The sequence below is a fragment of the Macrobrachium rosenbergii genome, chromosome 15, assembly GCF_040412425.1.
Source record: "Macrobrachium rosenbergii isolate ZJJX-2024 chromosome 15, ASM4041242v1, whole genome shotgun sequence".
In the NCBI taxonomy this organism is placed as follows: Eukaryota; Metazoa; Arthropoda; class Malacostraca; order Decapoda; family Palaemonidae; genus Macrobrachium; species Macrobrachium rosenbergii.
The window spans coordinates 33,159,606-33,184,110 of NC_089755.1; the positions used below are offsets into that span (position 1 = coordinate 33,159,606).

Sequence of the window (24,505 nt, forward strand, 5' to 3'; positions counted from 1 at the left end):
TATATTGGAAAAAATCTTGTAAGTCTTTTATAAGGGTTTTCCAATGTTGTTATTTTAAAGTAGTTGCGGGAACTACGTCACAGCGCTGAGCATTGTGGGTACTGGTAGGAATACGGCTTGACAGACATCTCTTACACAGCTGTTGCACTCTATCTAATATCGTGATATTTCCTAGGCATCTGCCCTCGTTCGCGCCTGCAAAGGAGATCAGCCTATTGTTTAGTGCATGTAGATCGTCGTGGCGTGTGAAAAATGCGTGCATTTTATCAGAAATGTGAAAAAAAGTGGAATCCGCAGAGCTACGACTCATGAAAGGCTGGGTCGCCAAAATGGCCGAGCGTCAGCCATCTTTGCGGGCCACGTAACCCCAAAGAATCTCAAGTGTGATACGATCGGCTTCAATTGTGACATCATTTATAAGACTTTTGTGTTGCTCACATCAATTTTGTTGTGATATAAGAGATTTTGTACCGAAAACTTGGAATCTTAGAAAAATTTCGCCGTACCGTATCCTACGATTTCGTCTGTGAAGCCGGTGCAAGATGAGAGAGGTTAGTGCCAATGTTGACATCAGCTGATGGTTTGTTTACATTTGGGGAGCCTCTCCGAGTACCCGTTATGCAATACGATGGGCGATTTGACATTTTTTTATTATTCGTCCCTTGCCATTGTTCACCTCTGGTACTGTCTACCCTAATTTTGGAAGATTTCTTAATCATCAATTATTGTATTTTTAAATTTTTTACCAGCCTCTTCAGTGAGGAGAAAAGGGGAAGCATCTCTGTGATGCTTCCGAAAAGCTTCTTATAGATTATGTTGTATTCATGTGGATGCCTATCCTATTTTATCATTTTATTCCCAGTTTATGTATTTAGTGAACATTACCCTATAGCAGTTGTTGTAGCATAGCCTATGTCCAATAGACTTTGCTATTTTTTCTCTTTTTTTTAAATATTGGTCCTAAATCCCCAAACAGGAATTTGGGATTGGGGTCTGGCGTTTTGATTGATTAAGGTAGACTACCAATCACATAGTTGGGTTTAGTTAAGGATTGAGTCTTATTTTGAAATTAGGCCAAGGGAATGTATAATTTGCCTCTGGGAAAAATTCCCTTTAGCCGATCAGTTTCAGCCATTCTGGGGAAATGTTCTGTTTAAGCCATGTAAATGTAGCCAAGGTCCTTCAGTTTGTTTTGTGACCTTTGGTCAATTCTGATGGAAGCAGGTGTCATTAATTGCCTGTGAATTTGGCAACTTATGTAAATTGCAGTTGCAGCTCTGCTGTCTTACCCTAAGGCCTGTGATGTAGTGCTCAGTTGTGGCTTTGCATATCTTTATGAAGGCATAGTGCAGCGTAATTAGTAGCCCAGCTTAGCGTAAGGTGAATGTATCCTGTTAGTAATTGGTCTAGACTATGGGTAGTGGATTATATATATTTATGTATAGTGGTGTGCAAAATAACCTAACCTTAACTTGTCAGAAGAGATCTGGCAGTATGTTCCTCAGAACAATGGCTTTTGTAAGTTGTGTGGTAATATAACTTGCTGTAGGCAAGCCTGTTATGTATTGTTAGGAAGACTGTCTTTGGTGTGGAAATACAACTTGCTGTAGGCAAGCCTGTTACGTTTGTTAGCAAGACCGTCTTCAGAATTATTTTTTCTACAGTTTTCTTTTTGCCTCAAGAAAAAACATGTCAGTAAAGCTCCAGTGGATCCAAATGTCATTTAAAAAAATGTCAAATACTGAATATGTATTTTTTTTTTAAGTATTTTACTATATCAAGAAAAAGCTGTTTAAAATTTCCACCATAGTAAGCTGGTCACAGTTTGTTGATCCTCAAGTAAGTCTATATGGTGAATTGCCCTGTTGACCCAGTCCCATCATGTGGAAAATTGCAGGTCAGCAGTATCGTATTATGTTGCCTAAACAAGGCTTGAAGCGTAGTGGCAAAGACCAAAATTTAGAAGCTAATCGAGGTCTTGTAATGAACAAGATTTTTTCATAGTTGCACCAAATGTAATGAGTATTGTAAGAGTACAATTTAAATTAATCCAAATGTCATAATGATAAAATTAATGTATATAATAATTTTAAAAGTTAGTATGAGAGAATGTACTATTCATGACCTGCAATTTTATTTGAAATTTGAAAATTTGCTATGAGAAATCTGTAGTACTTGAACATTACCAAAATAATTTGGTTGTATTTTTACCCATGTTAACTGTTCCTCTTTATTCTTGGTTTTTTGTCTTGATTTTTTCATTCTTCATTGGTATTTGTTACAAAAGTCTTGACATTCAGTGGTACAAAACACTTGATTTCCCCATCTCTGTTGTATGTGTATGTATATGTACAAAGAATAATCAGGGGCCAACCATGAAGGGAACCAAGATGTAAATGGGTTCAAAAAAAAAAAACTCCATCAGGGAGTAATTTTGAAAGTCTCAACCCACAAGATAAGCATACTGGGAAATCCATTGTTAGTGTCGTCAATCAGCCTGAAGAAGTGGCAAGACCAGTCACAACTGTGCGCCCTCATCTTGGCTAACTTGACTTATCCTACCCTAAACTAAGCTACAGTGCTAATGGCGACATGAATCCTATCATCCCAGCTTAACCTAGAATATTGTAAATCCACTTGTCCCTCTTTGTCTTAACTCTACTGGAGTTCCATAAATCTTAAAAGAAAGATCTAGAAATTCGTCCCAACTCTACCTTGCCCACCACGTCCAAATTGGTAAGGGACATTGCTGATAACCCTCTTAAGCCCTGTCCACACACCAGACTTTGTCCACAAACAAAAGCGAGAAATTTGCCCGTTGCCCAACTCACCCCTTCAGTCTTACACATGGCCAAAGTGTATGTTAAGTGCTTTGTGCAAAGACATCAAACTTTCTGTGGGGTGAGTAACTTACATAACTGCCAGGCAGGCTACTTGTGTAACAAATACCAATGAAGAGCATGAAAAAAAATTTTTACACTACTTGAGTAGTAATACAATTGAAAATATTTGCAAGAATAAAGAGTGAACAGGGGATTAACATTGAAATCAACTGAATATACATTGGAGCATATAATCATATATTTTAAATGTTTACTTTTGTATATAATACGTGGTTTAATCTGTATGTGTGGTCATCGAGAGAGAGAGAGAGATTAATGATAATCATTATTTTCACTTTAAAAGATCGGATGTCAAATGTTTTTGTGATGCACAGTAAAAGGGGAGAGAGATATGATTTAGTTCCTTTTGATGACTTTGCCAGATTATTATTTTATATGTGGTCATCTCTGAAATTGTGTAATTGCCCTTGATCTTAAGCATTTTCCTTTCATTTTCAGTTATATTTTTTTTTTTTTTTTTTTTTTTTTTTTTTTTTGCACTAATATTACTGCTGCTACTAATACTGGTAATGATATGAACTTGAGAAATGTAGAACCAGTTGTGGAGGTTGCAAGGTTGTTTTTGAATAGTTTTCAGTTCTACTTAGCATAAATGAAGGTAAGAGTTCAATTCATCAATCCAAGAGACTTCTTACCATTTTCACTGTATTATTCACACGAAAATAGTGCCATCAGGAGTCTGAATAGATTTTGAATCAAAGATAATAGTAATTAATGCGGTCCACAAACTCCCAATGAGTGGATCCAAGGAGCTAATAAGACAAGAGTGACAGTCGGTTTTTGTTCTAGTTATGAGGTTTGCAGCACTGCTCACCTCCACCCAAACTTATGACTTTTGACTGTGGACAATAGACTCTGTTTACAGATTTTGTCTGCCATGGACTGTCTCCCAGACAGTCTTGTCATGTGGACAGGTCTTTAGCAATGCACATGATTCCTTCAAGTATCACCTGGAATGTTTGAATTCACACCAAGAAAAACTAGTATCAGTAAATGGATGAATACTTCTATACATTAAGCAAACAAGAAGTGGTATACCTGGAGAAAGTTTACCACAATTTGTGGGATATTTTCATTAGGTAATCCATTTATTACTGATACAGTTGTGAAGTCATTAACTATGATTCATGTCATTCATTCAAGCTTATAAAAACTGAGTGACTGTCAGTGCAATTTTTTTTTTCCACAAAAAAAAAAAACAAGAACATATTTTCCCTAGGTTAAGCAAATTTGCTCATTTCATGGTTGAGTAATTGCTGGTGGACTTGCAGAGCTTTGTAGGAGTGACAGGTCAGCTGACTCTTGGAAACTATACATCCACTGATATCTTCAAGAGGGAGAGAGAGAGTTGACCAAGCCATCTGTTATTAGTATTCCTATCCGTGCTGCAACTTGTGAGAATCACAAAGATAAATAAGATGGTTAAATAGGACAAATAAAGATTTCCAGTGAGACAAGCGAGCTTGCTCAACAAAATAAGGGTAAGGTTGAACTGCTTTAGTTCCAACAATTTAATTGTAGTTTTAGCAAGAACGCAATGCATTTTGGTCAAAGCAGGATTAAAATGAGAAAACCGTATTAAACCTTACATAAGAAAGGCAAGACTGCTGCACTAGTCATAGGCTTATTCATTTTAAGATGGTATGGTATAGACCTACGATATGAATGCAAATGATCAAATTATGAAATACATCAGCATGCATGATGCATCGTGGTATGTGTCTTAGTATTTTAAAATAGGGTTTTTGAATTGTAAAAGAAGTTGATGCAAAATATTTCTGTATACTATGCTGCAGTCAGGTTTTGATACTGAAAAAAAAAAAAAAAAAATAGCCTTATGTATTACTTTACAGTGGACTACATATAAGAAACTAATGGATTGTAATGTCACATATGTAAACTAGCCAAAGCCAAACGCTGTGACACTGAGTGGATCGAAAGTAAGTGTAACCAGTAGGACTTGATGAAAGCAACATAGCTAGAGCTTGCACTATCATTATTAGTATTCAGAGCATGAACCCTATTCATATGGAACGAGTCCACTGGGGCCATTGACTGGAAACTCAAGCATTCAACGAATAAGCTGTTCATTTCAGTTAGTAACAAGGTAATAGGAAATAGTAGAGATCATTCATTAGAAAAAAAAAAATAAAAATGTAAGTAAATTATTGAAATGCAAAGAATTGTTTTAGGGAAGTAATATTGACAACACCTTTTTTGCTAATGTAAGGTGGATATTCTGACCAGCCAAAGGGAAACAACTAGCCTAAGAATAAGTTGGATGTAGCTCATCCTTCATGTGAGGTTGTTTTTTTTTTTTTTTTTTCTCCCTACCCACTTATGAACTTTGACAGTGTAGCCTTTGCTTTTAACTTTTTATACCTGTTATAAGTATGAAATAAAATGGCTACTAGTCAGAACTTTGAAAGAGATTAAAAAACCAGGAATCCAGAAGGAAAATATCACAAAATGTATGTGTAACTTCTCAGTAGCCTTCAGTATGAAGTTAATACTGATTTTTAAAAATTAAGGAACCACATATAAATAAAAATGATAAAATAGCAAACAAAAGTATTTTTATAATGCCTCTGCTAAACAGAATCTGAGACAAAAAAAAAAAAAAGTTGGCCTCGGCAACATTAAACAATAAAGAAAATGATGGAAATTAGGATTAAAGAATGTCAGAGAAGTTTTGCAAATCCCCAGTTAACATTGGTGAAGTAGAAGTCACTAAGTGCCCCTCATCAACCTCATTGCAGACTTAAATTTCTCATGATGGAACTGGACACTCAATCAAATGTCAATAAACACTATAAATAATTTTAATTACTATATAAACTATTGTATCAGTAGATTAACACAAGTAATGAATAAACTAGAAACTTAAAAATGTAACACATGGTAATTTATATAATCAATCTGTCCATAATCAATATATGTGATTATTGTTTCTTGACAACTTCAGTACACAAACTCCATGTGGGATTCAAGTTGCTGAAATGCAGATATTATAATATACAAGTTAAACACCTATTTGATACCAATAACTTCTGTTGTTTTTGTAAAGAAGATACTCCATCTCTACATTTTCCAGACACCTAAAGTACATAGTTGTTAGTACATCTCCCTGTGTTCAGTGTCAGTAATTGATAAATTTGAGTGACATGTTTTGGGTGATTTATACGTCTACAATTATGATCCAGAAGTAACTTATCTACAGGCAATAGGAGGTTAGTGTTGTCAGTGCACCTCACATGGTGAATTACAGGCCAACAGCAGGATTTTCTCTTGATTCCACCAGTAGATCCTTATACTTTACTTCATTCTCTGGATCTCTCCATTTGCCCAAACACTCTTAACTCTTTCTTTTCACTGTCTTAAGTGCAGAATGGCTGAAAGTGCCCCAGTGCCTGGCTTGACAGTTTAAATTTGACAAATCAACTTTTCTACAAGCCTCATGTAATAATTCCATCCCACATCGTGATGTCAGTAAATCAGACAGGGAAAATATGATTCTTATACAAAACTTTCATCTTATAACCTTTTCCGAAAACATACAAAAAATAACAGGTTTATTATAAATTGCAAGGCAGATACTGGACAAGCACATACAAAAATTTTCCCCCAGGTAATAGTAAATAGAAAACTCCAAGGTGGTCAGATGAATTATCAGAAATAATTCATCAAAAATATAAAACTGGTTATCAACTAGATCATTTAAAAAGAAAATTCATGAACCTTTTGAGGCCCAACTGCTCCAGGGTCAACAAAATTCTAAAGATAATTTATCAATATATTTACTATATCTGTTAAAACCAGTAGACACTAAATTATCAGCAAAATTCAGAAAAGAGGCAGTATAAGATATTTTGTAGAAATTAAAAAAAAAAAAAAAAGTGGATTACATGTAAGATACCAGGATATGCTCGAGTATATACTGTAATGGATAAAGAAATCACAAGGAAAAACACTTGTTACATATTTAGCCAAATGATGAACCATGTTTAAGAGAACACAAAAGGGAAACAGAATCATAAGGTATAAACTGTGAAACAACTGAAGATTTATACAGTATGGTTTGTAATTAAAGAGCTAGAATTTTGTCCTTTCTTCATGTAACAGTTCAGCTCAAGGTCAAAATTATGTCAGTAAAGTTTGAATATTAGTAATAATTCAGCAGTTCTCTTACGATATAGATGAAAATCGGTTTCCAAAAGATTGCTGACCACCCATCATTATACCAATAGCAAAACTAGGTAAATATTGAGTTCCACTATCAAATTATAGACTGCTATCCTTAATAAATTTTCAGCTTAAGAGTCATGGAAAAGGCAAAAAGTAAATTTAAGGCTTGTCATTAATGGGCTGCTCTAAAGCAAGAGTCTGAGCCTGCAGAAGGCTGGCTTTTAATCTAAAACAAATGCATGAAGGCTTGACCTCACAATCACCCCAACCCACTATGAATCACAGAAAAATAGATCAACCCCTGGTCCATTTTGTCATTTAGAAGATCATATGTCTGAAGGTCTTGAACATAGACGAGTAAGTGTTCCCATATATTAAGACGCGATACAGCTTGGAGACATGATGATATTAAAGACATTGCATATCAGTGGTATAGGAGGTCAGCTACTTTAATTTGTAAAAAAGAAAATCCTCACAGGTTGCACTTCCAAGTACTGTATATAGTAGTTAGGTAAATACACATTCAAATATTTTTTAATAAGTATGCCATTCTTACTTGCAACAATAACTTCATAAACCAGTCACCAAGTGGAATTGAATGATTTTGTGATAGTGTAGTGCATAAACATTCAACGTGACCAACGTTATCTAGATACTGTCTAAGAGGAAAGAAGAGAGAGAAACCTCACCACTAGGTTTCCAGTTTTCTGTAGAAAAAAGAGTGGAAAATTTATGATGATACAGCTAAAAATGAGAAACAATCCGATACCTGTCTTTCAAATGATAAAGTTCTGAGGTTTTATCTTTGATGCACACATGAGGTATCAAGTGCACATTGCATACTTAGGCCAAAAGCAAGAATGCTTTAACCCTGATGAAAACTATCACAAGGAACTTTGGGAGCTGATAGATCAACAGTGATTAATAGACAAAACAACTGTTCTATCTCTTAGATTATGGAAGCCAGATATATGGCTCAACATTTGACCTTTCATTAAAAAGATTTGATCCAATCCACTGTAAAGGAATCAGAACCTGCACTAGATTGTTAGAGCTATCTCCTTGTAAACCCATACAAGTTGAAAGCGACATATCTCCTATTTTTGTTAAGACTAATTAACTGTAAGAAGTGCAATAAAGATTCAGTGAAGTGATTTGTCCAGTAAGAAGTTTTCAGTCACCGTTCCCAAGTAGAGGTAACTGACAATTTGAATCAGTAATTGTAAACACAAAACTTCCTCCAGTACCTGAATTCCTCCCTACTTGGATTATGCACAGAATGTGTCTGTACACATTGTATGTGCTATCTAAAAACTGTTTTCCCTGAATTTTATAAGCAACATGCAATAGACCACATGAGATGTAGACTTGCACCATGTAATCTATTTGGATGAATCCAAATTTTCCTCTGGTTTAGGATTTGCTGCAATATTGTTTAGTGCAATAAAATAGTTTTTATTATCTAATAATGCATCTGTTTCATCAGTAGAATTGTTCAAATGATTTGGTTTTTGTTCCATAAAATGTATAGTATAAATGCTGAAATATGTTGGGGTCTCTGCACATATACAGTAGGCATTGCCTGAAATGAAGATAGAGATAAAACAGCTACAGCTGCAGTCAATATGGCTAGATCACTTATGTATACAGTAGGCTCCTTGTTCCTGGTTGGGAATTTGTTATTGTTTCTAAAGCCGTCATCAGTAAATGGCAGGCATTGTGGAATAATGAATCAAAAGTAAAAGTTAAACTTGGTTAAGACAACTTGGATTAATGTGTTCTTGCCAAAAAGAATGCCATGTTAAAGAAATATTATCCTGTCTTTTAAATGATCATGGATATTTGATAATAACTCGCGTGACTCAATCCTTGAATGCAGGACAACACCCACATTCAAACATAACTCTAGTGATTGCCCAGCTTCCAGTTAACACTGCATATCAGGTATTGGAAGCAGATCCATGGAAAAGAAATTGTTAGAATTTTTAACGTTTTCAGTATAACTTAAATTTCAAGAAGCTGCAGAGCACTACGGTGTATAAGATCTAATAGTTATGAATGTTAACTAATGGTATGCTTAAACTTTTAAGTAATACAGTATTATCCCAATTATCTGCATTAATACACCAAAGGTACCATATATATATATATATATATATATATATATATATATATATATATATATATATATATATATATATATATATATATAAATTATGTATGTATGTAAATTGGGAGTACAGTACTTTATATGCATAGAAATGCCACAGTGTACACTTTACACTACTGTACAGAAATACTGAATTACACTGCATAAAAACCAAAGTGCACGGAAAGGAAGATGATGCAGTATGTTACTGTATACATTACAGTGCAGCACTGTACATTATCAGGTCAGATTCACAGTAAAAATAAATCCAAACTGCAGTAGGCTATACTGTATACATCAAATGTATATAAAAATTTAATGCTGAATCTCTCTCTCTCTCTCTCTCTCTCTCTCTCTACTTCTGAGCATGAGCATTGCTGAAACTGCCTACATGGGCCAGACTTGAAAAATCCTTCATATATATATGTATATATGTGTGTGTATGTATATATATATATATATATATATATATATATATATATATATATATATATATATATATATATATATATATATATATATAAATTAACTGAGAGAGGGTAGAGAAAAGCAAGCAAACACACAAAGCATGTGAATACTGTTGTTTACCTTGACAAGATGCATATGTGTACATGTACACATACATGCAGTTACACACATGCTGATTTTATATTTGAACAAGAAACTACCATTTTGTACTGTGGTTTGGTACCTCTGCATTAAAGGTCTTAATTAATATTTCATTCAGATCTTTGTTTGTGCGTGCAGGTCTTATTAAACATTGTTACAGCAATACAGTATTGCTGTTTTGTATGGCATACAAAATTTATGAGATCTTTTACACCATCTGAAACACATCATAAGCCACAAGAGCTTTGGCTGATGTATGTCATTATTTGAAACATTCTGTAAATATATGTACTGTAATGCATCATATTTTCTGATTAACACAGATGTATTAATCACATTGCATTTAAATGATATAAACTTTTGTCATATGCTCTTTAAATAAATTTACATTGTCAAAGTTCAGTTCACTTGCCAGTTACAGTTGAGTTGCACTTCTGGGAACAATTGTAGTATTGTATGTGTCCGCTACCTCTCTTTTGTTATGCATGATTATTTTATTACAAGTTAATATCCAGTAATAAAATGCGATATATAATTTTGTTTGTCAGTAATCACAGTACATTACCTGTTTACCCATGTACAGAAATCCTTTAATTATCTGGATTAATAGAGCCAAGGCCCTGTTGGATAATGGCAAAATCCAGGTAACAGCAAGTAAAAAAATCTATAGGTGTGCAAGGGCAATTCCATACCCCGCCTCAACTAACCTTGTCAATACTTCATAGCTGTTAACACTAAATATGCTTATAGACAATAACCATCACACTTTAAATTGAAAACTTTATGCAAAATAAATTATCTACAGTATATACTTTATTTTTCCATATTTGTAACAAAATAAACTTCATAAATACACTTAGAAAAAATAAAAGCAAACCCCTATTTCTCTCGAACGCGACATGCAATATCGTAGACTATACTGTGTTTTTCATTTGCCCCAAACACTAAAAATACAGTACAGGCAGTCCCCGGTTATCAGCGGGGTTCCATTCCTGACAGCGTGACGATAACCGAAAATCAGCTATGATAGCGCCGATAACCGGGGATTGGCGCCGATAACTGGGAATCGGTGTTGAAAATTTGGTTATCGTCGTCGCTAGACAAGCGTATACATATATGCATACCCTGCCTGTATGATTGCATTATCTTTTTGATTGTAAAAATAAAAAAAGAGGAGGTACAGTGAAAATGTATGTTAAGAATTTTTCTTGATTTTTATACTGGTTCATGCCCGTTGTTCTGGGCAAGTATATGAAGTTCACTGACTATGGCTTCAAACCAGCACTACAGGGTGGTAGTTAAACCAAACTCGAGTACATTTTCTAATTTTATTACAAAAATAAACTTTGACACAAAAAACACACCCAAGCCATTTAATACTATGTTAATAGGAAAAATCATGCAAATTTACAATGGCTTTACATTAATCCAAGCTATAGCTGGGTTTACAAAATCTACTGACGATGAAGTCATGAAGCAAGTAATCACAAAGCACAAAAATTGCAGATGAGGATATGCACCGAGATGCTTAGCCCTTTGCCTCACAGTGAAACAATGTAGGCTTCAGCTACTGAATAGTTACTTTAACCCTTAATGGACAGGTTGTGAGTGATGGATGGGAATCCTCATATGAGTATTAATATTATGCACCATTTGGTTTGGATGAATTTATTGGGAAAATGTTGATAGATTTCAGTGGGCCATAAATGACTTATGGCAACTATTTAGCTCGGCACAGGAGAGACATGGGATTTCAGGAGGGGGAATGATCAGTATGTCTTTTAGTTATTTGCCTTGATTGCTGTTGGTTTTATTTCTTTTATGATAGTATGTCAGGAAATTTTAGAAAAATGTATCTCACAAAAAGTTTGCATCTCCCCATTTCAGTAAATCTAAGTAAATATTTTACAACACAACACTCAGAATTTGTTAATGATTTTAGTTCTTATCTGTTAGTCTTTACAAAATAAAGTAAATTATTAGAAAAACATGTGTAAAATTGATTTTTATGATAAAATAGGTTGTTAGTCACTTTCAACTTCCCATGGAAGGTAGGAAAAATTTTTAGAATTTTTTTCTTACACCATCGCATTTGCACATCTTCTTTCCATTGAAGGGTTGCCCAATTTGATAGCATATGTTAAATTTGATAGCATATGAACTGAATCAAGGGACAAAGGATGAATTCTGTAACACGTGGAGCTGAATCAAGGCAGAAATATTACGTTAAGTTTGCTATAATTTCACTTAAATTGCCACTCAGTCGAGCCTAGAATTTTGGCCATCAGGATCAACAATGAAGTAGAAGAAAATGGGAAGAAATGCTGTGGTACTTTGCAACACATTATAATTCAACACAATAGTTGAGATGGGGATTGATTAAATTGGATTGCAATTGCTATAATTACCTAAAGCCTCATGGTCGATCTTAGCTGGTGGCCGCCCGGGGAAAAAAACGACACTTAGAACACGTCTAGTTTATAGTGTGGCTAGAAAATGAGTGGCGAGCAACGCTTTGCTTGGCTTCACCAAGGGCGTCCCCTTCAAAAAATCTCAAGTTTTTAATTACTTCACAGTATGCAAATATCTTAGTTCCAGAATTCTAATTAATCAAAAGTGCAATGCACAGCATACTCCCCAACAATAAAGGACATGTAACAAAGGAAATAAGTGTCATTTCAAATCAGAACCATTGCGTAAGCCTTCCACATCACTGATTAATTGGCACGCAAATCATTACACTCGTTTGCTGTTATTTCCACTGATATCTAAACTGATTTGAGAAGATTTTGTTTGCAAAATCCCGGCAGATTTTTTCAACAATATAAATGGGAATAGCGTAAAAAAAATCCTAACAAAATAAACCAAGCCTCAGCAAGTCGGACACCTACCTAGCTCCTCCCAGCCAGGGAAACTACTACTCAGCTCCACCCACCTTCCAAAACAACCCTTTCTCTGAGTGAGTTCCTATACCATAGACAAAGGATATTTGATAGGTACCATAGATGAAGGAGACTGAATAGGTACCATAGATGGAGATTGGAACAGGTACCATAGGTAAAGGAGACTGGAGACCATAGGTGAAGAGAGAATAACTGAATTGGTACCATAGATAGATTGGAGAGATGGGAACAGGTACCAGAGATGGAGACTGAATAGGTGCCACAGATAGGTGAAGGAGATTGGATAGGTACCATTGCATAGAGGTGAAGGAGACTGGATAACTATAGATAGAAATGACCTGGAATTGCTGCCTTAGTTTTGATTACCTAAAATAGATGCAAGAACACCTCAATTTGTAGTGCTTTCCAGAAATGTGATGATTATTTAGTACCAGAATTTTCCATCAAATTTACTCAGGTCACATTTTTCAACATTTTAGCTCTCAAAATGAAGAATAGTTTTAAGCACTCAGAGGATATAGATTTATTCATAGAATTAAGTAGAAGAAAATGGGAAGAAATCAAATGAGATGATCTGATTAGATCCAACAGAAGGAAACTGGAGTTATAAAGGTTCAACACTATTTAACTGTGGGAATTTCTCCACATGTGAATAGTACCACTACCAGCCTGTTCAAGGATAGATTAATAGATTAAGCCTTTAGCTGCATGGGACAGATCTCTTGAGTCATTAAAGGTCTCATCCATGATGTAGGACTTATTCCCTCAGTCATGAATCATTTGGTTTTAGTTAGGCAATACTTGAATAGATAGTGTGTTTCCCTCATCATTGTAAGGAACCTTTGTCTGTATTATATTGACAAATGGCAACATTTGATTTCCAACTTACAGGATAATCACAGGACAAAGGGTAGGCTTTCAGTAACCATCAAAATGCCAAGAAGGGAGGTGGTTTCTTTCGATGATGAAGTAGTACTGTGGATTTTATATAGAAAAGACAATGATAGTAGACCTGAGCTATCAGATAGTTCTGATAGTGACATTAGTGAATATGGCGATGTTTATTATATTATAATTATAGGCAAACGTCCTGTATGTAATTTTTTGACTCCAGGCTTTGTCAGAGATGATCACGAATCAGAGAAAATGACAGAGGAGGAAGTAGATTTGCCAAGCACCAAAGTCCAAGTCTGTGCTTGATTTTTTTGCGAGGTTTTCCCAGATGAAAATTTCGGCCAAGAGTAGTTTAAGGTTTCTAATAAAGATTTGCAAACTGAATAATGGAAAAAGCTTTACTTTACTTTCTTCCATGCTTTGAAAGGTATCACTCTGAAATGAATTACTAATAGAAGCTAAATACTGTAATTATCTACATATCATTTGCACATTTTAGCACTACTATAGTAAAACATTATACTGTAATAAGTTACAGTACAATATAATGTTGTAAAAGTAATAAAAATAACAAACTGTTGCAGTACAAATATAAAAGTGGCACAATTAAGTCAGTTATACGATTAGCAGGAAACTGATCTTGTCGCTAGTGGCGACAACAGGCTCTTAGTTACAGTAAAGTTGTATATACAGTACACAGGAATTGTTTACTGTAATAAAGTTGTCTCCTTACCAAGTTCCTCTGAGGTAAGGGTCTCTCTCTCTCTCTCTCTCTCTCTCTCTCTCTCTCTCTCTCTCTCTCTCTCTCTCTCTCTCTCTCTCTCTCTCTCTCTCTCTCTCTCTCTCTACTGTACTTGTAAATGACATTTTATTGGCAGGATCTTGGGAAGGGTGAGATTCTTGTATTTTAAGGCTTGCAGTAGTAGCAAGGCACATGATCTCCTGTGTTGGGAAGAACTCTTAGTCAGGTAGAACAGCCATGATTATCCTCACACTTCCCCTCTCCTTATCCATTATGCTTCCCCTCTCCTTATCCATTATGACGCCTGAAGTGACAGTCTTCTAATATTGTCAGATTCTGCATCGTAAAAAATGCGTGGGTTTTTACACCATGTGAATTGATATTCTTGAGTAAGTAAAACATTCACCCAAAGAACTATAGAAACCTGTTACAGCACTGTCAGTTCAGAGACTGTGGACATCATACAACTGGCCTACAGGGGTGACCACATGGTTTGTTGGTTCAGTTACCAGTCTGGTTGTAGACTCGATTTCTGCAGTCTGGGGAGTGATAGCTCAAATCATCTTCACCTAAGTTTTATCAGGCATATTTTTATCTAAAGGCAATCATTTTTAAATAAAACCCTCAAGTAATAGTTAATAGATCATAAGCCCAGTTAACAGCTGGGGCTTACTAGGTGGTGTAAGTGCACTGCTCACCTGCCAAGGGCTGCCCTCCTTCCCTTGGGGAATGTTAGTCTGGGTAATATTAAGTAATCAGCAAAAAGATGCAAGAAGTAACAGGTTTGTAATAAAGTTAATCTTACTTTAGTTTTAGGGAAAGCAATTTTTTTCTGATGAAATATAATAAAGTAAATTGACTCTGCTTATGGCACAAATTTTTAGCTATCAAGCAACATTGCAGAAATCTTGCTTTGTTGCCTTGAATTAAATAAAAAACTCCTTGACAGGCTATAGGGATAATTACCTAAACAAAAACAAGTTCCTAACATAAAAGTAAAAAACATTGATTAGAAGTGATGATTCTGGACACTTATTTTTAGTCACCTTAGAGTCTGAAGGTTGAATGTGTTATGCTAATTTGAGTATAATATGATACTGGTTTGGTAACTGGTCAGACAAGTTTTCTTTTATATATTTTGCCAATGGGCGGGAACTAATTCCTTAATAAACAATCAGTAAAACATAATTAATGTTTGTTCTGATTTTTGTGCTTTCAGCATATTGAAGATAGTGGCTCTGACTCTGAAGATGAGCGCTCAGGATCAGGGAGTGGCTCTGACAATGATTCAGAAAACAATGACGAGAGCAAATCTGGTTCTGGAAGTGACTCAGGTTCAGCTTCTGGAAGTGGGAGGTAGGTGCATTAATCAGCAAGTTTTCTTTTGAGTGCAATATGGAATTGCATGGAAATGCACTAAAAGTCTGCAAGCAGTGAAGACTGTGACTTTAATAACCAAGGTATGGGAATGATTGTGATCTTCCCCATATTCTGAAGGATTTTTCAGCATACTTTATGATCATCCACCTTGGATAATTATTGTGATATAGTAAGGTTAGCAGTATCTTGTATTTTTCATCACTCAAGTTGGTTTCAAGAAGAAAAATATCTTTAGCACATCACTACAGACTTTTTAAAAGTGATTTAACAATTAAGGAAATACTGTAATGTGTTTAGATGAGAATTTCTGTCCATTGATTGACTACTTGAATGTCTGTAATATTGGAAACACCATTTTTGAAGAGCAGTTTGTCTAATACCTGTATTTTCCTCAGTGGCTCTGGTTCTGGAAGTTCATCTGATTCCTCAGACAATGACAACAATTCTGACTCTGATAGTGACAATAAGCAGTCAGATGATGATGATGATGATGACGAAGATGGGAGAGAAGACAATGATGATGAAGATGATGATGATGATGATGATGAGGACGATGATAAAGAAGAGGAATATGAAGATGAGCATAATCGCTCTAGTAGTTCCCGCAGTAGTGATCGTGCAAAATCAAAAAAAAGTGGAAAAGATGTGAAACCGGTTAGTCCCAATAATTTCTATGATTTAGATAGTTCTGTAAATAATATATGGTAAATGAATACAGTCTCTTATTCAGCATTAATTACAGGAATTACTAGTTTTACTTGCATTGTAACATTTCTTGCTCAAGATTCGGGAATTATATAATCTTTTGCTTTTTAGTAAAATCTTCATCAAATGATAGTTTTTTTATATAGCACAATACAGTATACAGTATATATATAAAATGAATAAATTGTTAAGGCCAATTATTTTGGTCACAAAATAATTTGGTGAGGTGACTGTGAGAATAGAATGAATTGCAGTGGGTGGAGAATCCTGATATCTACGGCATCAGACGGTCAGGACGAGAGCGTAAGGAGCCAGACCGGATGAAGGTGGAGCATGAAGACAGAACTAAGAAGCAAAGGAAGAGAAAGACGTAAGATGCCAATGTGACAGTTTTTACTAACTCTTTCTTTCAAGTGTCATTACATGATGTATTGGACATGGACCTTCTGTGTGTGCCCTATGGAGGGTATTGCCTATAGTGTACCACACTAAAGGTTCTAAGCAGGCCTCCTTTGGTCCTTAGTGTCATCCCTTCTATACTTACTATATCCATTCCCTTTGCTCCTGACTTTGTAACATCCTTGACCTACTCACTCCTATCCACAATGGCTTAGATGGGTAATTATATGATACCTGGCATAAACATGATTAAAATTTGCTGCATGGAAGGAGAGGATAACAAAATTATATATATATATATATATATATATATATATATATATATATATATATATATATATATATATATATATATATATATATATATATGTGTGTGTGTGTGTGTGTGTGTGTGTGTGTGTGGTCCCTTGTTACAATTTTAAAAACCTGAAGTTTTTGGAAATGTTCAGACTTTGTGGTTATATGGTAAAACCATTATGTCTTGTTTGTTTATAATACTTTTATTTGCTTTTCTGCCTGAATAATTTCAGTTCTAGTCACTGGAATAGTTCTGAGCAGTCTGAAAGTGAGGATTCAGATTCTGATGCACCAAAACCTAAGAAGAAACCTCCTAGTAAAAAGTCTTCATCCTCATCCTCAAAAAAGAAGAGTAAGCGTGCCAGGACAAGTAGTGAAGGCAGTGATAGTGAGGATGGAGGTAAAAGGTAAGGAACATTTCACCAGACCCTCAGCTTTTGATGTTATTCTTGGATAGAGTGTAGTTCAGAAAAAGAAATACAACAGTCACTGCCACATTAGTATTTTTAACTATTAGGTACGTGTACACCACATGTAGGACACATTGACAACATTAGAAGCTGCTTATGTGCACAGAAGTCTCAGCAGCGCAGTGAGCTCCCATATGCACACTGCGCCACTCACCTTTATTTTTCATGCTCTGTTGTGCTTTTTGGAAATTGAGGGCCTTCCTTTTTAATGCCTCTTTCACATCATCAGTCCAACCTTTTCTAGGTCTTACAATATGCTTCCCTTATAACATTTTTGAATTGCACACTCTTTTACCAGTATATCTTCCATGCTTACTACATGACCAGGCCATCTCAAAAACCTCTAAGCTTTCCTTTCACCAATACTAACCTTTTGCCACTTTTTCATTTTGCCTATATCCATATTCATCACTGTTCAGTTCTTTACTCCACGGAAACTATGTAAACAGTTTGTCTCAACAGTTTTAACTTTATTTTTTACTTATGTTCGGCTTCCACACTTTACTTCCATAAAGGTGAGTGAGGTCAACAGTTTCAGGATGCATTTCCACCTTTGCCTCCATGCACCATAGAGTCCCAGTGCTTTCCCACACATCCTGTTCCCTATCTTGCTTCATCTGTTCTGTGACGTGCCTTTCTCTAATCTTACTATCATCCGTTGTATTTATGTAGCTACATATATAAATTAAGCACTTCTATTCCTCCTTTGTCCATATTTATATTATTATTCCACCTTCCTTGTTTCCATTTATTGACTTGATAGTTTCTGCAATATCCTTATCTGCATACATTAACCATTCCACACTCACTTCACAATTTTATTTTCATTCCAGAACTTTGCATTGTGCCTATATCTCATGTCCATTCTCTGAGTTTTCTCATCACTCCATCCATGAAGATATTGAAGAGCTATGGAGACTAACACATCCTTGTCTGAGACCCATTTTTATACTCTTGTCTACTTTTTCTAATTTGCTTTTCACAGTGGTTAAAAATATCAAAAGGATATCAAAATACAAGCAGCAAATATATAGATGTCATGTGATGTGAATGCAATTATATTTCAGAGTTGCATATGGAAATTAGAATGATTTAATCCCATTAACTCCTGTTGTTTGCCCTCCATACAATCACTTTGGCAGTTTTCTCAAATGTATATAAACCCTTTCCATTCTCTTGTCATCCAGCTTTGCATCTCTTCAATCTTCCACTTTCAGGAAAACTTCAGAAAAATCTGTATATTTATAAAAGACAAATCCAAAATGACCAGTGATGTCTTGTCAAATTTTAATAAAATTGTCTTTCACCTTCTACTGACATACGTCTTTAGAACATACTTCTTTAGATATAACTATGCCTACAAGTCACTTTTGTAAGAGAGTAAACTTAATACATGAGCAACTTTTGTAAGAGAGTAAATTTAAATACACGAGCAATAATATAAATGAGTGTCATGAGTAATTGGAAGTTATAATGAGTGATAAATTTGTCATTTAACAGTGGTTAGTCACATCCATGGGAAGTCATCTGAGCACCAATTGCCCAGGTTTCAGTGACTTGTGGATGTGTTCATGATATTTTAGTACAGTGGTTTACTCTCTCTTTTTTTCATTAATGATGTACTGTATACATATCTTATTGGTAATGAAAATGTTTTATAATGGTTGTTCTTCAATTCATTTTTGTTCCTACACAAATACAAACATTTGTTCTTTACATAGGATTTAACTTATGAACACAAGGTAAATCCTGTGTCAAGACCTGCAGGTTCGTATGTTAGGAAAAATACAAATAACTTTTAAATTTGTCATTTTTTAATGTCTGAGAGAGGAATTGGAAGTCTGTTTTCATTCTATACTAGTGATGCTAATCTTCCTCATTTAATCCCCACTGACCAAGTTTGCATGCCAAACAAAGTTTTCTGTATGATTTTATCTGTGTTGATTTCTTGTTCTTTTAGGCGTGGCTCCAATAGGGCTGCCAAGGAAGTTAGTTATAAGGAAGCAGAAAGTGAAGAGGAGGAGGAAGAGGATGAAATGGTTGAAGTAGAATGGACTGAAAAGAAGGAGGAAGAAGAGAATGTGCAGGTCATAGAAAAAATCCTTGATCATAGACTTGGGAAGAAAGGAGGTGAGAATTGCTGTTGTTTAGGAGTTTCAAGAATAATAAATATATCTAATGCATATCTCCTGTACACTTAATATTTCATGTAAGTGTTATTTTTTTGCAGAGTTAATATGGGTGTAAATGTTTCTTATAACAAACCCATCAATCATAATTACCCTTACTCTGTAAATGTGTTCCAGTTACACCAGTTTGAAGAGTTAAATGTAGAAAAGTTCCACCATGCATGCATAGCCTGCAATCACATGTCCACCATGAGCCTTATTATTCATTCTTTTGTGTAACTTCTGAGTGTTTGAATGTTAAATGTGTTTTCCAAGCTACACTGAGTTATAAGTATTGTTATTTTCATCCTTTCTGTTATTTTGTGCCTTTTCACATGTTCTCAGTTCTGAAGTGGTTCAACTATGTATTCCTTTTCCCTCCCTTAGTGTAAGGCATGGGTGAGATTTATCTTTTTCAGGAATATGTGCTTCCATCACTGTTGTCTCCTTGCATTACTGATGTGATTACATTGATGCAAGACATTTCTTTTGGCATTCATAAGCACCCCTTTAAATCTTGTATAGAGTACCATTTGCTCTTACTTGAGATTTTCATTACTTAAGAAGGTGTGTTTTACCTGAAATAGTCATCAGATGCTTGCTTTGTTTACTCATGGAAGATACCTGGATTTCTAAGGTTGTCATGAGCTCCACTGTCAGCCATGTGTAAGAATGGAGTGAATTGCTTTTGGGTCTTCTTGTCTTTCCAGGGGCTCTTCTGCTCCGTCCTCCCTCCTCATTTATAATTCAGGCTGATTAAAAGAACGGGTGTCTTGTGTAAATGAAGTTATTAAAGTGAAACAAGTTTTTATACAAACCCATTAGCCATAATCTTGATGTCTTTTCCCTTCCCTTTACTTTTCCATATGGGTTGGGACAGAAGAATGAATGAGTAGTATTGGTTGTGGCAGACAGTGGACTGTAGGCGGGGCATGTGTGGGTGACCTTTCTAATGTAAATGCTTCAGTTTGGTGTAACTGGGATCCACTTGCATGGAATAAGACTTAATTACAATTAAGAGCTTTATTAAAAAAAAAAAATTTAAACATCGTTTGGAAGCTATGGTAAATTGTTATTAGGATAAATAAATTTATCCAGACCAGTGAGATGTTTGTTGCTCTGTTCTCAAATCTTCTTCATCCCCACCACTATCCCTAAGCTAAGGGACTGGTTGCCTAGATGTGTCTTCTCCAACCTTGCCTGTTGAAAGCATCTCCCTCTAATTCTTTGCCTCTTGCGCTTCTTGCTCCAATACACTATTATTATTCAAGAAACAAAGCAGCTGTTGAGTTATGCCAAATGCTTTGCTTCTTGAATAATAGTGGTAATTTGAAGAAGACAAAGTAAAAGAAGTGTACAGCTTGGTTGGTAGTATAGACATTTTCATGGGAAACAGAATCACAGTGCAATAACCCTTGAAGCTGAAGGGATGCTGCAAAGATTCCTTAGTAAATATAATATAGAGTAGGACATACGCCAAAGACTTGTACAAGACTCAAATTTACTTAACCTGAGTGTGCTTTTGAACACTACAGGCTATCTATATGGTTTACATTTCTTATCCCTTGTGCTTGTCAGAATCAAGTATCTCATTTTATTATTCTGGGGTTAGAGACAGCTTGAATCCCTCCTAAGGAGTAAAACTAATTTTTTCATACACACTTGATTTGTAGTTAATAGCCTTTACCCCAAGCCCACATTCCAGTTGTCAGAGGCTTGCAACATGAAGACTGGTGCTGCATTTCATCAATGTGTGTTTTTGTATGGGTACATTTTTAGACTAGACTAAGTGCTGATATGAATAACGTTTTTATGTTAAGAATTGCCTTTACTTTTTATTCTAAAAAAATAAATGAATTTGTAAAGTCAAGCCTGAATTTGATGTACATTGTTCTTACTTTTTGCTTTATTGAGAGTAGGGTAAATTGTTTTTGTACTGTTTGGATTGTATTTAACTTTCAAAATTATCCAATATTGTAAATCAGTTGTGAACTGACTGTTTATGTGGAATCCTTTGTTGTTTTCCTCATAGTATATCCTGTACTCTTGATGCTCAGAGAGTAGTGTTGTTATTATTATTATTATTATTATTTATTATTATCAAACAGAATGGCCGTCTGAATGCTGTCGAGTTTGTATTGCAGTTTCTCAATCTCTCGAATGATTTCGTAGTAGCGACAGGTAAATTATGCAACAGCTGTCCAGAGTTCATTTATTCCTTTACTTTTTGGTAGTACTCTAGCATGGGAAAGAGTACTATTGAAATTTCAAGGAATAAATGAAATTTGGACAGCTTTTATATAATTTACCTGCTGCTACTAAGAAACTAATTTGAGGGATTGAGACACTGCAATACAAACTCAACAGTATCCAGATGGCCGTTCCGTTTAATAAAGTTTGTTTGAGAGAGGGTCCTCTTCGAAGATATTATTATTATTATTATTATTATTATTATTATTATTATTATTATTATTATTATTATTATTATTATTTGAAGGGAGTTATTTTTAAACAAGGTCTTATTAAAAAGGATGGCTGTATTATTATTTATCTTATATAGTGTCTTTTCTATCCTCCTTATGATTGAAGGATGTTAGTCAGTAACTGGATATTCATGTTGGAAAAGGACAGTGCGGAATATTGGAAGTCTTTTATTACAATATTCAATCAGAAAAAATGGCTGACATGTTTCGACCATGGTATTCTGGGCGTGGTTGCAGGAGGTCTTTTATGCTCGGGTTGGTATTTATAGGGAGGTCATGATCGGTCTGAATTATGATTGGCTGCCCGGGGCATCTTTTCCCCTGCACACCAGTGCTGAGGATAGCCAATAACGCTATTGCTCGGTGCATGTCTCCTGGCTGCCGTGGGGAATCATAAGGAGGATAGAAAAGACACTATATAAGATAAATTCGCATAATACAGCCATCCTTTTTTTTTAATATTATTATTGTTATTATTATTATTATTATTATTATTATTATTATTATTATTATTATTATTATTATTATTATTATTATTATTGAAGGAAAAGACCCTTTTTGAGGCAAGTTTTTTAAATAAAATGGCTGCATTATTCAAATTGATTTTATACAGAGTTTTCTCAATTCTAATAATTCTCTTTTCCTGCACACCAATATTAGCCAATAATTGACCAATGTTCATATTTCAATGAGTAAAACACCGTATTTCCTACAGCAGAAATTCTTTATTATTATTATTATTATTACTATTATTATTATTATTATCATCATTATTATTATTATTATTATTTATTAATAATAATAATTATAGTAATATAATAATAATAACAATTATTAGGTGGAAGACCCTCTTTCAAAGAAATGGAATTAGATATTCATGAGTGCTGCATCAGCCGCATTCAATTTCTGTAAAGTTTTTTCAATCTGTCCAGTATTTATTTTATTGTTATTCATTTAGAGATCAATATTGAACATTCATAACTTTTATTGTGGCACTTTAATAAACTGATATTCTTTCAGCGGTTGGTATGCAAACTTATGTTTATGAAGTGGAGAAAACTGGAGACCCAAACAGCAACTTCGATCCCACTGACCCTTCTCAAACAGAGACTCATTACCTGGTGAAGTGGAAAGGATGGGCTCACCTTCACAACACATGGGAATCAGAGGAGTCACTGAAAACCCAGAAGGTATGTCATAGAGATTTCGATATTGAATGACATAGGCAGGTTTTTATTTGTTATAATCTGAATGAGGTTGGCCATGGGCAGACAGGTATAAGTTTTCCAAGTTCAGTGTTTGACTCTTTTTCTCCATATGTTGAAAGGACACACATGGTCAGTGCTGTCAGTTGGATGCATTTCAGTGAATTGCTGTGTCCTAAGTAATTTAAAAATAGTTGACTAATAAAGATTCTGAATATAACCTGCACTCTAATGCCAGTTACTTTATAGCTGCAAACAAGATTTAATAAAATTCATGTCTTAATGTTCACTGCCACATCAGCTGCTATTCTCAAGTTTCAGGTGAATTTTTGATCTCTGTTTTATCAAAATGCTGATGTGTTATCTATTTGGCAGTTGGCTATTTTCTTGAACTCTGAAGTAGTAATGAATGTTAGTTAGGTTATCTTGTAATTAACTTGCCAAGTGACAGGCTATAGTGTGTGGATGTAGGTTATTTGTTTCTGTGATTCTGCTTTGATTTAATTATTTTAGTTTTTACCTCAAGGGGTCAGCTCCTCTTGCCTCCTTCTCTTCTAGATTTAACTCTAATTCTGCTTCTTTAGTTCTCTGTGATCAGTTCTTTAATTAAGAGAAATTATCTTCCTAATTCACTTAGGTTTTATAATTCAAGAACATGAATCTTTAGTGTGGTCTTATATTATTTTTTGTATACTGTTCATAGATTAAGGCACCATTTTGCTTTAGGAAAGTTTCATAGATATTATAAAATGCACTCCTTTAAGCACTTACCATAACTCTGCTATTATTTAGATTTTAAAAATTTTTATGAACTTGAACATTTTTGGAAGGTTAATTTGTTTCATTTGGTATATGGTAACACTCATTTAAATAGGAATTATGTATATCTTTTCCTTTTATATTTTCTATGTTGGTTTTGTAATATGATAAATGTTTTGTTATAAGTACAATATAATGTACTTATTACTTTTATGTTGTCTGATATGTGGTGAAAGTGGTTAGTAGTGGAACTC

The 24,505-nt window shown here is 34.7% G+C and overlaps 1 protein-coding gene across 11 annotated transcripts in view; it reads left to right on the plus strand.

The window, feature by feature from the left end:
- The first annotated feature begins 91 nt into the window (after positions 1-91).
- The window catches only part of Chd1 (chromodomain-helicase-DNA-binding protein 1), a 79,754-nt gene continuing 55,340 nt past the window's right edge, over positions 92-24,505 (plus strand). For 8 of the 11 annotated variants that reach the window (XM_067117373.1, XM_067117383.1, XM_067117375.1 and 5 more), the window contains exons 1-7: positions 92-551; positions 15,605-15,741; positions 16,161-16,419; positions 16,713-16,840; positions 17,400-17,573; positions 19,597-19,766; positions 23,308-23,477. In XM_067117373.1, coding sequence (XP_066973474.1) covers positions 543-551; positions 15,605-15,741; positions 16,161-16,419; positions 16,713-16,840; positions 17,400-17,573; positions 19,597-19,766; positions 23,308-23,477 — 1,047 coding nt within the window. In that variant the 5' untranslated portion in view covers positions 92-542. The remainder of the gene's footprint in view (positions 552-15,604; positions 15,742-16,160; positions 16,420-16,712; positions 16,841-17,399; positions 17,574-19,596; positions 19,767-23,307; positions 23,478-24,505) is intronic. The other 3 variants (XM_067117381.1, XM_067117382.1, XM_067117376.1) reach the window with 2 other exon arrangements.